General features: G+C 44.0%; 1 protein-coding gene across 2 annotated transcripts in view; it reads right to left on the bottom strand.

Moving 5' to 3' along the window:
• Positions 1-15778, bottom strand: part of LAMA3 (laminin subunit alpha 3) — a 268973-nt gene that overhangs the window by 77277 nt on the left and 175918 nt on the right. For both annotated transcript variants that reach the window (XM_046025313.1, XM_046025314.1), the window contains 6 exons: positions 13295-13439; positions 12502-12642; positions 11064-11225; positions 8418-8516; positions 6063-6146; positions 945-1175 (listed from right to left, as the gene is read on the bottom strand). In XM_046025313.1, the coding sequence (XP_045881269.1) occupies positions 945-1175; positions 6063-6146; positions 8418-8516; positions 11064-11225; positions 12502-12642; positions 13295-13439 (862 nt within the window). The remainder of the gene's footprint in view (positions 1-944; positions 1176-6062; positions 6147-8417; positions 8517-11063; positions 11226-12501; positions 12643-13294; positions 13440-15778) is intronic.

The raw sequence follows: 15778 nt of genomic DNA, 5'->3' as shown, positions 1-15778 counted from the left end.
CGATCAGAGCAGCTGCAAATCACAGGCTGAGTCATGCGCAGAGAACACACCCTGGGCAGGAGGCTGGTAATGGAGAGGTTCCACTCCTTCCCTGGGGCTATGATTTTATTTAGGTGGGCCAGAAATGAGATAGAAGGAAGGGGGCGGGGTGGGGGGAGAAGAAGGTAGCCACCTGTGGACTACATGTAACAAGACAGAAGTCTCCAGAACACCAGCACAAGTGATATTTGCAGGTTAAAAAAGGAACTGGAGTTCAGATCCCGTGGGGGCTTTCTGCTTCCGAGGGGTGAGGACAGAAAGGGAAGGATGTTGCAGAATGTACACACGCGGGGTGTAGGGAATATGCCGAGTGACAATGTTTGCTATTTCCTAATAACTGCACTAAACATTGTGCTTTCTCTCCCTCCCATTCTTACAGCTTGAGATATGAAACAGTTTCATTTTATGGCACCTTTTAATCATCTGAGGACAAGTCAGACTGGCTGGGCCTCACATGAAGGAAGGTCTGCTGGGAGCTAGGAAATCAGGCCACAACTTCCCCTGGAAGAATCAGGACATTCTCTGGGCTCTAAGTCTATCAGCAGCGGGTGTCGCAGGGACTCTCCGTTCAAGAACAGCCTGAGAAACCCAGGTTGCCCAATGGGAAGGCAGTGCCTCAAATCCTGGACGCTCCTTTCGAGTCCCCAGAAAGTCCCGATTTCAACAACCCTCAGGATCTCTTGAGTGCCTGTGGCTTTCCTGTGGAATTAGAGATGTTTGTGATTTCTTTTTCCTATTTACTACCTGGAGGTGGTCCCGGGGAAGACAGAAGCTTGAGCCCAGTGGACACCTGTCTGCTGGGCAGAGTGCTGCCGACCATCCGGGCAGCAGTGCCGGGCGGCAGAGAGGAGGTCCCGCCACGGAGGTCCTGCAGGGGAGTCTTATGGGGGAGGAGAACTTCCTACCTGGCATGAGTCACCAGTGTAGTGAGGGGGGCAGGCACACATCTCGACATTGTGTGCTCTGCGCCCACTTCCTGTGTCTGAGGCCTCTTCCAGCCCCACCCCGCTCAGAGAGAGCCGCTGCGTCTCGGTGAAGTAGAGGCCTCGGAGGCGCATGTCTTCCAGGCTGGACAGAACCATCATCATCTCTTCCCGGGTCACCGGGCCGCTGCTGCTGGCGTGTCTAAAGTTTCCCTACGCGTGAAAACAGAGAGGCAAGGTTTCCCCTCGGCAGGCTCACTTCTGGGGGGTTTCAGAGAGACAGACACCCAGCATAAGTCAAAGGGAAGACATTTACAGGGCATACAGGAGAATAGAATAGAATAGACAAAAATAAAATAAATAAGTAAAAAATAGTGGATTTGTAATTCAGAAGTCAGGTGCCCTGGGTTATTCCCAAGAAGAGAGTGCCACATGAAAGGGGAAAAATGAAAGCAGGAAATAATGAGTAAAATGAAATGAGACTTCCCAGTGTTATCCTTATTTTAAAATGTACTTCTGTGTGTGCAAGTAAATGCTGAGCGAGAATGATATAGGAAAGAGGCAAATGGAAGGCCACTGGGTCATGTAGTTAGATCACTCATTAAACACACATAATCGGGACAGGAAACTCAATCTTTTCTTGCACACACACATTTATGTTATTTTATTTTACTCTTCTGATGGTAAAAAACACACAACATGAAATTCACCATCTCAACCATTTTGAAGTGTATTTTTAAGTGTAATGGTGTTAATTATATTCACATTATTGTACAACCAATCTCTAGAACTTTATCATCTGGCAAAACAGAAACTCTGTACCTATTAAGCAATAACTCCCATTTCCTCCTCCCCCCCTTCCTGGCAACCACCATTCCACTTTCTGATTTTATGAATTTGCTTCAAATACCTCATCTAAGTGGACTCGTGCAGTATTTGTCTTTTTGTGATTGGCTTATTTCGCTTGGCATAATGTCATCCCCTTACGCCCTAGCATCTATCTAGCTAGAACTATCATATTCCAGCATGTGACAGGGTTATATAGTGTTCCAATAGATGTATATACCATATTTGCTTTATTCATTCATCTGCCAAGAGACATTTTGGTTGTTTCTACCTCTGATCTACTACGAATAGGGCTGCAGTGAACATGGGTGCACAAACAGCGCTTCAAACCCCAGTTTCCAATTCCTTTGGATATACAGCCAGAAGCAGGATTGCTGGACCATATGGTCATTCGACCTTTAAATTTTTGAGGAGCCTCAATACCGTTTTCCACAGTGTTTCCACTGTCTTATAACCTCACCAACAGTGCACAGGTGTTCCGATTTCTGCACATTCTCCCCAACACCTGTTATTCTCTGTTTTTAATTTTTTTTAATAGTAGCCATTTCAATGACTATAAGGTAGTATCTCATTGTGGTTTTGATTTGCATTTCTCTTATGATTAGTGATGTTGAACATCTTTTCATATATAATCTTTATATTCTGCTGCCTCCTTCAAATTTGGTTTCCACATCTCTTTAACGGACATAGTAATAACTAATCTCTCAGGACTATGATGAAGAGTAAAGCAAATTAAATAATATAGTGTATATAAAGTTTCAGCCCAGTGCCTAGCATGTAGTTGACATTCAATAAATGGTAATTATTGTTATTTACATATAAATATGATAGGAATAGGACTTTAAAGTTTTAACAGCTTGAGATATGATTTACATACAGTAATAGTCCCTTATTTTAAGTATACAATTTTTAGTAAATTTACAGAAGTGTATAATCATCACAATACAATTTCACATTTTCACCCCCTAGAAAAAGAACCTTTGTGCCCATTTGTAGTTACTACCTATTCCCACCTGGAGTCCCAGACAACCACTATCTATATTCAGCCCTTATGTATTTGCCCATGCTGGACCATTTATGTAAATATGGACTGGATTTCAATGGTCCACAAAAACTTTGCTTCTATTCACTTCATTTCATCCCTGCTGTACTGCAGTTGTCTTTTAAATCAGAAGGAAAAAAAGTTACAAACAAAAGATATATTTTTACTGCCCCTTATATTTACTTATGTTGTTACCTTTACTAATGCTCTTCATTTCTAATATGTATTGGAGCCATTGTCTATTAGTGTCCTTTCATTTCAATCTAAAGATTCCCATTAGTATTTCTTACAAGGAGGGCTGGTTAGCACTGAATTCTCTCAGTTTTGTTTATAATGTAATGTCTTCCTTTCTCCTCCGTCTCTGAAGGACATTTTGCTGTATATGTAATTCTTTGTTGACAGTGTTTCTTTTAACACATTGAATGCCATCCCATTGTCTTCTGATTTCCATGGGTTCCAGTGAATGGTCAGATGTCAACCTTACTGAGAACCTTGGACGTGTAGTTCTCTCCCACTGCTTTTAAGATTCTTTCTTTGTCTTTCAGAACCTTTACTATGATGTTTCTGTGTGTGGATCTCTTGCATTTATCCTACTTTGAGATTGTTGAGCTTGGATGTGTTGATTAATGATTTTCATCAAATCTGAGAAGTTTTCAGCCATTATTTCTTTAAATACTGTTTCTCTTCCTTTCTCTCTCTCCTCTTCTTCTGGTACTCCAATTATGCATATTCTGTGCACTTGACTCTGTCTCACATGTCTTTGAGGGTCTTTGTTTTTCCTCATTCTTTGTACTTTCTGTTCTTCAGACTAGATAATCTCAGTTGACCTTCAAATTTGCTGCTCCTTTCTTTTGCCTGCTCAACTCTGTTGTCTTTCAGAACCTTGAGCACTTGTCTTAGCTCTGGCTGCCTTAGGAAAATACCATAGACTCAGTGGCTTAAACATGAGAAATCTATTTTCTCACAATTCTGGAGACTAGAAGTCCCAGATCAAGATCAACCAGTTTCGTCCCTGGTCAGAACTCTCTTGCTAGCTTACAGATGGTTGCCAACTCACTGTCTTACTTAGTTGACAGAGAGTCTTCCAGGATCGCCTCTTACAAGGACATTGATTCTATCGGATCATGGTTCTACCTTCATGATCTTATTTAATTAATGACTTCTTTGTTCCAAATATACTCAAACTAGAGATCAGAGCTTCAACACAAAAATTTGGAGAGGACACAATTCAGTCCATAGCAGCCTTTTTAGGGAAATCTTCATTTCATTTATTGCAATTTTCAACCTCAGAATTTCTATTTGGTTCTTTTTAATAATTTCTATTTCAATACTGCTATTTTCTATTTGGTGAGACATTGATCTCTTATTTTCCTTTAGTTCTTTAGACATGGTATTCTTTAGTTCTTTGATGTATATAGATTTAAAGTCTTTCTGTATAAGTCCAATGTCTCGGCTTCCTCAGAAAGTTTATGGTTATTGCCATTTACCCTATGTATGGACCATGCTTTCCTATTTGTTTTACACATCTCCAAAAAATTTTTATTTATTTATTTATTTATGACAGCTGGGCATTTAACATAATGTAATGTGGCAACTCAGGAAATCATATTTATTCCCCTCCCCAGAATTTGTTGTTGTTAGTGTTCACTGTTGTTGGTGGTGTCTTTGCTTAATGACTTTTCTGAATGAATTCTATAAAGTCTGTATTCTTTGTCATGTATGGCAGCTAAAGTCTCTGCTTGGTTAGCTTAGTGGTCAGCTAGTGACTGGACACGGATTTCTTTAAATGCCTAAAACCAAAGTCCCCAGTCATTGTAAAAGGGTTCTGTGGGTCTGTTGAGGGACCCATCAACACTCAGCCAGGCAGCTAACAACTCTGCTTTAGCCTTCACTTCCTGCTTGCTCAGAGCCTTAAGGTGAGTCAGAGGTGAGGGTTTAGGGTCTTGTCAGGTGAGTCAGAGGTGAGGGATTAGGGCCTTTCCTGAGCATGCTCACACCCCTGAGTATGTGTGGCCTTCTACCTTTCTAAGATTGTGTGGGAGATTTGCAAAGCCCCTATGTATGCCTTGTTCCCAGCCTTTTATTTTAAGCTTTGTGATTAGCCTATTATTATCTCCAGTCCTGTTACCTATCACCTCAGTCAGCTATGAAGTTAAGGAGCTACCTCTAAATGTTTTCAATGACAGCCCTAAGGGAAAGACTTTTCATTTTGGGAAAGCTCCAAAGGTCAGATCAAACAAAGACAGCCTTGGAAGGAGCATCTTCCAGAAAACCTTCCAATGGGTCAAATTATGACAGTTCTCTGGGAGTGAGGCTTCGCATAAGCTCCAATGCCCTCTGTCTCCATTGGTGGCTGCTGGACTACTGGCTTTCACCTTGCTGGTGGTCACCTACTGCTTTTCAAGGCTACTGTGAAAATATGGCTGGGGGATGGGAACAGAGCAAACTGACTGCCACAGAGCCTGAGGTTCTTACCAAGATTCAGTCAGTTTTCTTGATTAAACGCTTTTCAGATTGCTGTGAGCCTGTGGTCAATTTCCAGAGCTCTAGAGAGTCGATTCTAACCATTTTTGCCAATTTTCTCATTGCTTTACTGAAGGAGAGAATTTAGTGGACGTTCCCACCCCACCATTTTTGCTGGCATGGCCATTTTCATAGAAACAGAATCACATGCTCTTCAATACATTCATCCCAAGCATTTGTTGGCCACTGAGGAAGGCGTGAGGATGGGAGGGAGCTACCTCATAGCATTTACAAGCTCACAGGGTTTGTAAGACAAGGATAGTTACCTCTGAGATGGGGAGACTGTGCTAAGTGCCATAGAGATAGTATAAACAAAGCCCTATGGGGATGAAACTCTGTATATTTTATATAACTTATATTTTAAATGTATATATACAAATTATATATACATAAATATAATTAAAGTTTTAAATTCATAACATAAAAGTCATAAATGCTTGAAAGAACTAAAGCATAGAACAAAAGAGGATCATCAAGAACGATTTTTGGGGGCACCAAAGCAATGGCCTTCAGCTCAGGTCACAATCCTGGATCCTGGGATCTAGTCCCACATCGGGCTCACCTGCTCTCTGGGGAGCCTGCTTCTCCCTCTCCTTCTACTACTTACCCTCTTGTGCTCTCTCTCTCTCTCTAATAAATAAATAAAATCTTTTAAAAAAGAACGATTTTTTTACATGTGTTTCCTTTACCTCCACCACCTGCACACGCACATGATACAGCCGGTCTGGTCGTGGGTTACTTGGTTCCTTGTAGACGATGGACATGTGCTGACCCTATGTAAAGAAAAACATCAGTGCCATGGTTGAGATATTCTGAGGTTTATAATCCATAAGAACAAATTTCTGTGACTACATTATATGGAAAACTCGATTCTAATAAACAGTGAAATGAACAGACTGGCAAAAGGATTAGTGAATGGAAACAGGAAAATAATACCTAATATAGTGCATGTTCACAAACAGGAAACCAGGAAAATTCCCTTGACTGAAAGTGGCTAAAAAGATGGATGATGATTATTATTATTCCTGTTTTACAAAAACCATGCTTCACAGTCAATGTATAAGGTGCATTTCCATTGCTACTGACAGGACCAGACTTTGGTAGCAAGAAACTGCTTCAGTGGGAGAGTTCATGAGGAGGGCAGGGCAGGCAGAATGGCTGGCAGGCTGTGTAGATGGCGAGCTGTTGGAGATGCCACGGGCAAGAGGGAGAGCTCTGCAGCCCACTCCCCGTGAGATCCAGCCTTGTTCACTCTTGGCCTCTGAACCCCCATCTCCATAAAAGGGGCTCTTTAAGGACTCCTAACAGGGCATAATGAGAAGGTCAACACCCACCATCAGCACCTCCACCCCAAACCCACAAACAAAAACCCTAGCTTTTCTGTTGCAGCCCCAAGCCCAAAGGGGTTCCAAACGCTAGCACTGGTGTTTCAGAAAAAAGACCATTCTCTGCCGTCCCAAATCACTGAAAACCTTCATTTAAGAAACATGCCCCACAGGCTTTTAATTAGAGTGGTTTGGAACAAAGCAGCAGAGTGAAGGTTTCAGGAGCCTAAATTATTTTCCATGTTCGGAGGTAAAATTCAGGAGAAATTCTGGTCATCGCGTTTCCATGAATTCCAACCGTTTGCACAATAAACTCTTTGACAATGAGAACTGGTGTACTAATGGCCCGAGCTGGAGGTATTCTGAAAAAAAAAAAAGTAGGGAACTGAACTACCAGCACTGCCAGGCTGGTATTTCTCTGGTGAAGCTCTTTTCCCTCTAAAATCTCTGGTGTTTCATTTTCAAGATGTCTGACAAAGGTTCCTCGTAGTTTTTAAAACAACAGTTCAACAAATTTGGGTGCCAATGAAAACAAAACACAACACAGCAGTGCCTAAACACAAAAACCTACCAGAATGCCAGGCTCTCAGCTGTGACAAGATGTGTGAGACTTGCTAGTCCCTGTCTTATGGTGAATGACACACAAACAGAAACCTTCAGGAAGCTGTAATTGCACTGCCTTAACCACAGCACTAAAACCAGAAACAGAATCAAGTTCAGGCTCAGACACCTCAACCTGTGTTCAAGACACTGGGCCCTGGATGGCTAGAGGTTCAGAGCAGAATGTGACATTCCCTCAAGGAATTTCTAGATTGCAGTTCTAGATCATGTGGCTGGTCCACAAGGAATTTCCACAAGGAATTTCTAGATTGCAGTTCTAGATCATGTGGCTGGTCCACAATGTACAGATGTCACTTCTCTTCTCAGAAAATCCCAAAGTGGCTCCCTACTGTCAACATAGCATAGCACTAGATACCCTCTTTCCTACCCTTCTGGGCTTGTTTTCTATGACTCGGGAGTCACTGACAATACAGCCAAGTGGGACAGGTCACCCCTTGGGCACTGCCTCTCTGCCTTGGTTTATCTTCTTCTTTGCCCCTGGAAGGGCGCTTCTCCTGTCAAGCCCCTGCTGAAAGGTCTGGCTCGAAATTAACCCTTTCCATGAAGACTTCTGAGAGTTTCTCAACCACATAAGCCCCCACTCGGACCCCAATTCTCACAGAGTCTTGTTTTGAACTGCACCTCAAATACGTTTTGTTCAGTGGATTGTAGCTACATGTCTATTTCTTCCATCTCCCCTATTAGCTCACACTTGAGTGAAGGACAGGGATCTGCTCTCCTTTATGAGCCTGGTGATGTGGCCTTGCCAACAGGAAGGCCAAAACAATGTTCTGAGTGTCTCAAAAACACTGGTGAGACAAAATTGAATGATAGAGACATTTAAAAAAATTTAACATGAAGTAATAACTTGGAAGAAGCAAGCGTGAGATACTGTTATGTTATTTGGGAGCAGAAACAAGAGAAACCATAGGGGCTGGATAGGGAGGGGAAGCAGGATCCTGAGAAGGAGCTTTCAACGTCCCTTTAGATTTCTACAAAATATTGGAAATGACTTAATCCAATTGGTTTATAGGCTATTTATCAAGATGCCCCAAATTTGGATCACCAACCAATGGCAACTACTATTTCCAGTCACTTGGGTTGTGTTCTGATACCTACAGTGAACTGCACATCTGGCATCTTTTCCAGAAGAACCATGTCACCAGGCAGTCCAAAGGACTTGATTTGGTAGGTAAGGTAGCCTCCGTATGAAGAAACCTAAAATTGTAATGATAGGATCAAGAGCACAAGCATTAGAAGAGCCTACGGAAACACTAACCACATAAAAAGCACATAGGCATGTGAGATCTGGAAAGATACCATCTACCTGTTAGTGGTCATCTTGGGAGTGAAGAATTGAAGATGGTATTTTAGCTCTCTACTTGGTACCATTTTATATTATTTAAAATGTTTGGCGTGAACATGATTGTTTCACAAGCAAGAAGATGCTTCTCTTAAAATGAAAGATACTAGTGGAGCGCCTGGGTGGCTCAGTCGGTTAAGCATCTGCCTTTGGCTCGGGTCATGATCTCAAGGTCCTGGGATTGAGCCCCACATCAGGCTCCCTGCTCAGTAGGGAGTCTGCTTCTCCCTCTGCCCTTCCTTGTGTGTCCTCGCTCTCTCATTCTCTCTCTCTGTCTCAAATTTTAAGTAAATAAATAAAATCTTAAAGAAAGAAAGAAAGATACTAGTCACACAGAAAGAAGGAAGATCTTTCTATTCTTGATGATGTCTAAACCAATGTTCATTTAATCTATAGCTACTCTAAGAAATCTAGGCCATTGGCTTCTTATTTCACTGAGAGAACTGGTTAATATCTATCAGTTACAAAATGGACCTCTAGAAATAATTTTTTTAAAAAACTTCTCCTGAGAGCAGGTGGTGAGCATTTCCCACACCATCACACATAAGCCTTGCCAGACTGCTCCGGTGGGTATAAAGACCTTTTCTCAATGCCACCTAGTAACACGATCATGGTGGAGGTTTAAGGTCATAGTTTGGGGAGAGCTACTTCACCTCTGGTCCTGTCACTTCCCATCCATAAGGTAAAAACCATTCAAGAAAGGAGTAATTGAGAGAGAAAAGCAAGAGGCAGTATCACTTCAGAGTGGGGCAGCACAGAACACCCTTCTTGAGACACACATATAATTTGGAGCAGGGGAGAGGGAACAGCATTTCTGGGCCCCAATTCACCAAAGTCCCCTAGAATCTGCAACCTGACCAAATCACAGAGCTATGATCGTAGAGTCTGGAAGTATTCCAGGCTAATAACTTAAAGAATCCTATGGAAAATGAAAAAAAAAAAAAAAAAGAATCCTATGGAGATTAAATATTATCTTCCTGATGGACTAAGGTGGTTTTTAAAATATGGCCACAGATTTTCTGGTACTCTTGTCTTCAGGAGGTGGAGCTTAAAGCTCCTCCTTGAGGTTGGACTGGACTTACGACTGGCTTCTAATGAGCTGAATATGGCTGAAGTAAGGGTACATTATTTCAGAAAGTAGGTCATAAAAAGATTGTGGTTTCTATTCTGAGTTTCCCTCCCTCCCTCCCTCTCTCTATCTCTCTCTCCCCCTCTCTCTCCATGTCTCTCTCTCTCTCTCCATCTCTCTCTCTCTCCCTCCCCCCCCTTCTATTGGTTATTTTAGGAGAAGCCAGGTGCCCTGTAAGGGGGAGTCTTAGGTAGCACCTGGGGGACTCCTGGGATGAGTGCTCCCCTCAGCAGCCAGTGAGGAACAGAGGCCTATGACAACCACATGACTGAGCTCGGAGGTGGACCCTCCAGGTCTGGAGCCAGGCCCAGCTGACATCTTGCCCATAACGCTATGAGAAACCTTGAGCCATCTACTCCTGAATTCCTGATGTACAGAAACTGGGCAAGAGGACTGTTGCTTTAAGCTGCACAGTTTTGGGGTAATTGTTTGCAGAGTAATAGACGAGCTCTACATGGGATTGCCATGTGAAGGCGAAGATGAGCATTAAATGAGGGAGGAGAGGGGTTATAAGAAAGGAGCAACATTGCCCACACTCAAAGGTCAAAATCCAAAGTCCTTCAACCAGAAGACAGAATTATAGATCTCCGGCTGACAAGGCCCTCATATTTAGTGATTCTAAGAGAATATGCTGCCTCCTAAGCTGGGCCCTGTGACATCTACACCTTCTAGAACATTCTACCCTCTGCTACCCGGTGCATACATTACCGGATGATGCTTCTACAGGAAGCCCACACTTCCGTCCTCTGAAACAAGTGTAGGGGGCCAAGCTATGCCAATTTGTGCAGCAAAGGAAGAGCAACTTGTTTACAAGCTCCCAGAGGAACAGGAGCATCTCACGAACTGCCTGCGATTCTACTAATGACAGCCAAGCTGCCCCCAGATCCTGGCTTCTTTTAATAAGCTCGTGAGTCACTTTTCAGCTTTTGTTTTCCTGACAAGGAGCCTTTCTTCTGCTTTAAAACAAAAAATTCTTAGCACTGGCTTTGAAAAGCACACATGCCCCATTTGCAACGGGTATTATTTAAATGGTTAAGTAAAACCAGAGAAAAGCCATGGTGCATGATTTCCTTTGCTGGGGAGTGTACATATGTCGGGTAAACTCAGCCCCTCCCAGGGGAGGGCAGCATCTTTTCCGTGTTTGTGGTTCATCTGATTTCTTTAGTTTTAGTAACCCGAACTTCCTGATGCTTCCTTCCAGACGGGAAATGATGCTCACGCTGTGTTGGACAGGGCCCGGCGAGGGCTCAGGAGAACAACAGGACGTCCTTACCTTGTCTCCCAGGTAGGAAAGAGGTGCGACCCAGGACGCACTGTGGACTGTGGAGGGCAGCTCCTGGAGGTCTGCGACCACGCTGCTGCTGCCCGGGTTGAAGGAGACAGGGATGTCTGTTCCGTCCGCCGTCTCCAGGCGCCAACCCATCATATCCACAAACTAGAACACAAGAGCAAAGGATGGAAACGTGTGCCTGCAGCTTTTCTGGTGATGGCTGAGTGTAATGGAAAGAACCATGGGGTGGCCATCTTGTTCTGAAGGCTTCCTGTATATGCCCCCTCCTGAGCTTGCACAGAACTCTCACCCAGCACTGCCTCCCACTGCCCCAAAGAGACTAGGAGTTCTCAGACAACGGTGATCATATGTATGTGGGATCAATCTTTGTATTCCAGTATACATCCTGGTTCTTGACATTTAGCAGGTGTTCATTAAATGTCTGAGTAATATATAAATAAGTGTGGGAATAATAACAAGGACTATGGGCACATTTTAATGGTGAGTTCGTTAGAGAGCAAATGTGAGGTAGAACACAGTGGCCTGCTCTCATTACTTTCCTCCAAATAAATCCTCATCGCTACATATTTCTCTGATCATACAGGAAGCCAAGAGTTAAATGATGGGGGGAGGGGAGGAATTGATAAGACATTGATTAGGAATAGTGTTTCTGGACTCCCCCGGGGATAGAAGACTTCTGTGGATTTATAAACTAATTTTATTTCCTCATCTACAAGCCTTTTGGGAATGACATATACAAAATAACCTTTTCTTGAGTATCTGTTGGACGTAAGACATTGCTCATACAAAGAAAGCAACCATGAGACTGCTGGTTCATGGAATAGTGGAGGCAACAAAAGTTTCAGTTTCGTGGAGTTAATTTAAAAACTCACATAAATAACTTTAAAAATTTAACTTAAATGTTCATGTAAAGTAATTGAGACAGAAAGTAAAACAGAAAGAAAATAAGCAGATAAGAAGGAGCAAGGGAGAAGAGCGACCAACTCCATTTAGGCGATGAGTGTTTGTCAAGCACCTACTATATTCTGGATCCGGTGTTAGGCTCCGGGAATGTATAAGGAGCTTAAATGCTGGTGTTGGAGGAAGATACATAATAAACAAATTTTAAAACTAAATGTACAGTATGTCAGGGAGGGATAAATGCTAGAGTACACTAAGAAGGGTGAGCTACCTCATAGGGAGTGCTGAGGGAAGGTCCCTCTGAGCAGGAGATGCTTGAGCCCACCTGACAGACTGGGGCACTGAGCATGAGAACATTTGTAGGAAAAGCACCACAAGCTGAGGGATGCCGAGGGCAAAGTTTAACACTTCAACAAAGTAAGATATAAAATCTCCACCAGCCCTTCATGCTTCAGGACAATCCACTTCTTCCCCACTTGGAAGTACTAATTAAAAACCAAACTCCGACTTCCTTGCATACCTTAGCTCTTCTTTTATGTGTACTGTGACAATGATTACTTATTCCAAAACAGAAGCAGCGGGTACAGCCCTTGGGATTTGCTGGGTCCAAGTAGAACGATCCTTCTCGACACACATTACATTCTGTACCCGCCACATTCTCCTATTGAAATAAAACACGAAACGAGAGATCATTTCCTCTAAAGCTTCCCCGATTGCAGTTCACTACTTTCCCAAATTTATTGCCAATACAAAACATGAAATTTACATCATTGTGAAGCTTTTCTGTCACATTAATTGTTTAAACTCTTCTACCATACTCAAGTGAAAGAGAGAATCTTCTAGATCTCACAAGATGCCCCTTGGCATCTTGAAGGTAGATAAATGGCAACATGAGGATTCACAATATGCGGGCCTTGGTTCACCCCACTTACTACCACCTCAAAACATCTGCTGGGATTTAGAAGCTCTCTTACCACCTGACAGAATGCCCTGGAGCAGATTATTAACCTGGGGTCTTCGAGCTGGGAATAAAGCTTCCGGGGAATCTATGAACCTCTTAAAATTGTGGACTAAGGTTTGTGGCAACTTTTCTGGAAAGGGTTTGTACCTGCCTTGTGATTCTCCAAAGCATAAGAGGGGGTCTTCCCTTCTGTTTCTATCAAATGAGCTAATAACTATTAAATGTTACATGCATTGTGGAAATCAGTTACAGGTCAGTCCTACTTCCCATTTATTTTTCTATGTTGACTCGACTCGACGAACTTCCTCACTGACCAGTGGCTGACGTGACAGAACTGGATGTTCTGTCTTACCTTGCAGAGGCAAGCTCCGGTCCCTGGGTCACAGACTCCTGGCTCTGTCCCATCCCTGTTGCAGTGGCAGGGAAGGCACTCGGGGAAGTGGTAAAACCCAGAAGCGCACCAGTCGCACTGCCGCCCTGTGACTCTGGGCTTGCACCTATATTCAAAGCAAAGGAGGCACAAGTTTTCATCACCGTCCCCACACAGTTCTGAAGTCCGCCTGCGCTGTTTCAGAGCAGCTCTGACCCTGCTTCCCTGGGGGAGGTGATGCCTGAGCGGAGCCCAAAAGGACAAGCGTCATGAGGGTGGGTGTTCCAGACAGAAGGAAGAGAGTGGAACTGCCTGGTGTGTGCAGGAAGCACATGGATGAGTAGAGAAAGCTGACCCATGAACTGAAGAGGGAGGCAGGAGGCATGGGGACGGAGATGCTGGCTGTTGTGACACTGTCCAGTGGTAATGGAACGACGTAACTTAGCCCTGGGCGCTGAGGGCCCTCTGGCCGGAGTACTGATCAGCTCTGGCACACAACAGAGTATCTTAATAACTTGCAGGCTTCATATTCTCATCTGTCAAAGGGGAAAATTGCTAGCTGCTGCCTCTTAGGACTGCTGTGGAGACAGAGGCTGTGCCTGGAACATGGCAAGCTCTCAGAAAGGAATCGTCATCTTGAGAAGTTTTAAGTAGGAGAGAGTGTGGTCGGATAAGTGTGTGTGGATGGAGTCAAGATGACCATTTCCACAGCTGGCTGTTGAGTCAGGAGGGAAAAGGGGCTGACGTAGGGCAAACACCCTGGGGATGGAGAGAAGGGAGGGGTTCCAAGCTATTTTGGGGTCAGGTTGCTGGGGCTTGTGCTGTTCTGGATGAGGGGACAGAAAAGGGGAAGGCAAGGAAGCCGCTCGGTCATCCAGCCTGAGCACCAGAGTGGGAGCTGGTGTGGGCAGGGCTGGCGGGGAGGCTGTGCCTGGGCTCCAAGGAAGGCTCTGTGGGGAGCGGGGAGCCATCCACATGTCTGAGCACGTGAGCCACAAGAGTGGAGGGAGAGCACAGAAGCTGACAGAAGAGCAGCCACGGCCAGCAGAACCGAGAAGCCCACCACCCCAAGGGATAAGGAGAGAAAGAGGAAGTGGGTGCCAGCCTCCCATAGCCCAATCTCGGAGCCCAAGCTGACATCTGGCGGGACTCACACGCTGATCTCTTCTTTGTGGGTCTAAAGAAAGTACTAAGAAATGTGCTTTATATCAGAACATGGGAGTATAATCTGATTCGAAATATTTTATCATTAACTTGCTACCAATACCTGTTAAGATATCTTACCCAAGGGACCATCCTGACAAAGAGAAATCCAACTTGATTTCCCACCAAGTCTGTCTTTGGCAAACATCTGCTTATAACCAAGGACAGAATTTTGTGTTTGATTGAGTACACATACTCGAGACCAGGCAGCCTACCTTTGAATCCCAGCTTTGCTACTTACTAGATATAGAACCTTGAGAAAATGAACCTCTTTGTAGCTGAATTTACTTACCCCTAAACATGGAGATAATAATACTGACTTTGTAGGATTATTGCAAAAATAAAATAAAATAATATATGGAAAAGCCTTAGAGCAGAGCCATGCATGCCTACAAGAATCTTCTATTACTATTCTTGCTATAGCATTGGCTAAGGGGAGCAAATGGGACTCCCTTTCTCCCACTCCGCACACCCAAAAAGATAGACTCAGTTTTCCCCCAAGACATGCAGGCAGGTCAAATGTCATTTCAGTTCCAGCCCCATCCCCCTTGTGTTCCTCCCCACCCAATCCCTGCAGAAATTTTTTTTGTAAGGAAGCAAGTGTTCTCCAAATCACACCTATGGCAATGTAGATGGAAAGTGTCAATGTTCTGCTTAAAGAGATCACTCCAGTGTGGGGGATGGAAACTTTGGAAGGGGGTCAGAGACTCTTCTGAGAAGCTGGATAAACTGTGGACCACTCACAGATTTCATTCATTCATTCATTCATTCATTCATTCATTCATTCTCTCCCTGTCTCTCCAACACACACAAATTTGCATTCACTCTCAGAGGGCTCCTAGACTCTGACTGATAATACCTGCTCTCTTCTTGTGAATCTCAGACTAAAGGCAATCAGACGGTCCAGCCAAAAAAATTTTAAAAAGGCTGTTGGCGGATGACTCTCTATTTCTGGAGGGAGCAGGGAGGGTGGAGCACAAGGCTCTGGTGGTCCAGAGAGGGGAGCGAAGAGAGTACAGACAGACAGCCCTGCCCAACCAAAATTGTCAGAAAGAGGAACCCTAGATCAGGAGCGGAGCTGGGAGACGGCCTGACGTACACTGCACAGGCTCCTCTCCTCTCACCTGGCCAGGAGGAAAGGACACGTGCAGAAACGGTGCTATTGTCACACGCTGCCAGCTGGGCAGCTTGTCGAACCAAAGTCCATGTTTCTTTTAGCAAACGCGCAGGGCTTCTGGCTTACAGATGCCTCTATGGAATGCT

This window comes from Meles meles, chromosome 12, assembly GCF_922984935.1.
Source record: "Meles meles chromosome 12, mMelMel3.1 paternal haplotype, whole genome shotgun sequence".
Lineage (NCBI taxonomy): Eukaryota > Metazoa > Chordata > Mammalia > Carnivora > Mustelidae > Meles > Meles meles.
The sequence above is the reverse complement of the archived record's forward strand: the minus strand, read 5'-3'. Positions and strand labels throughout refer to the sequence as shown.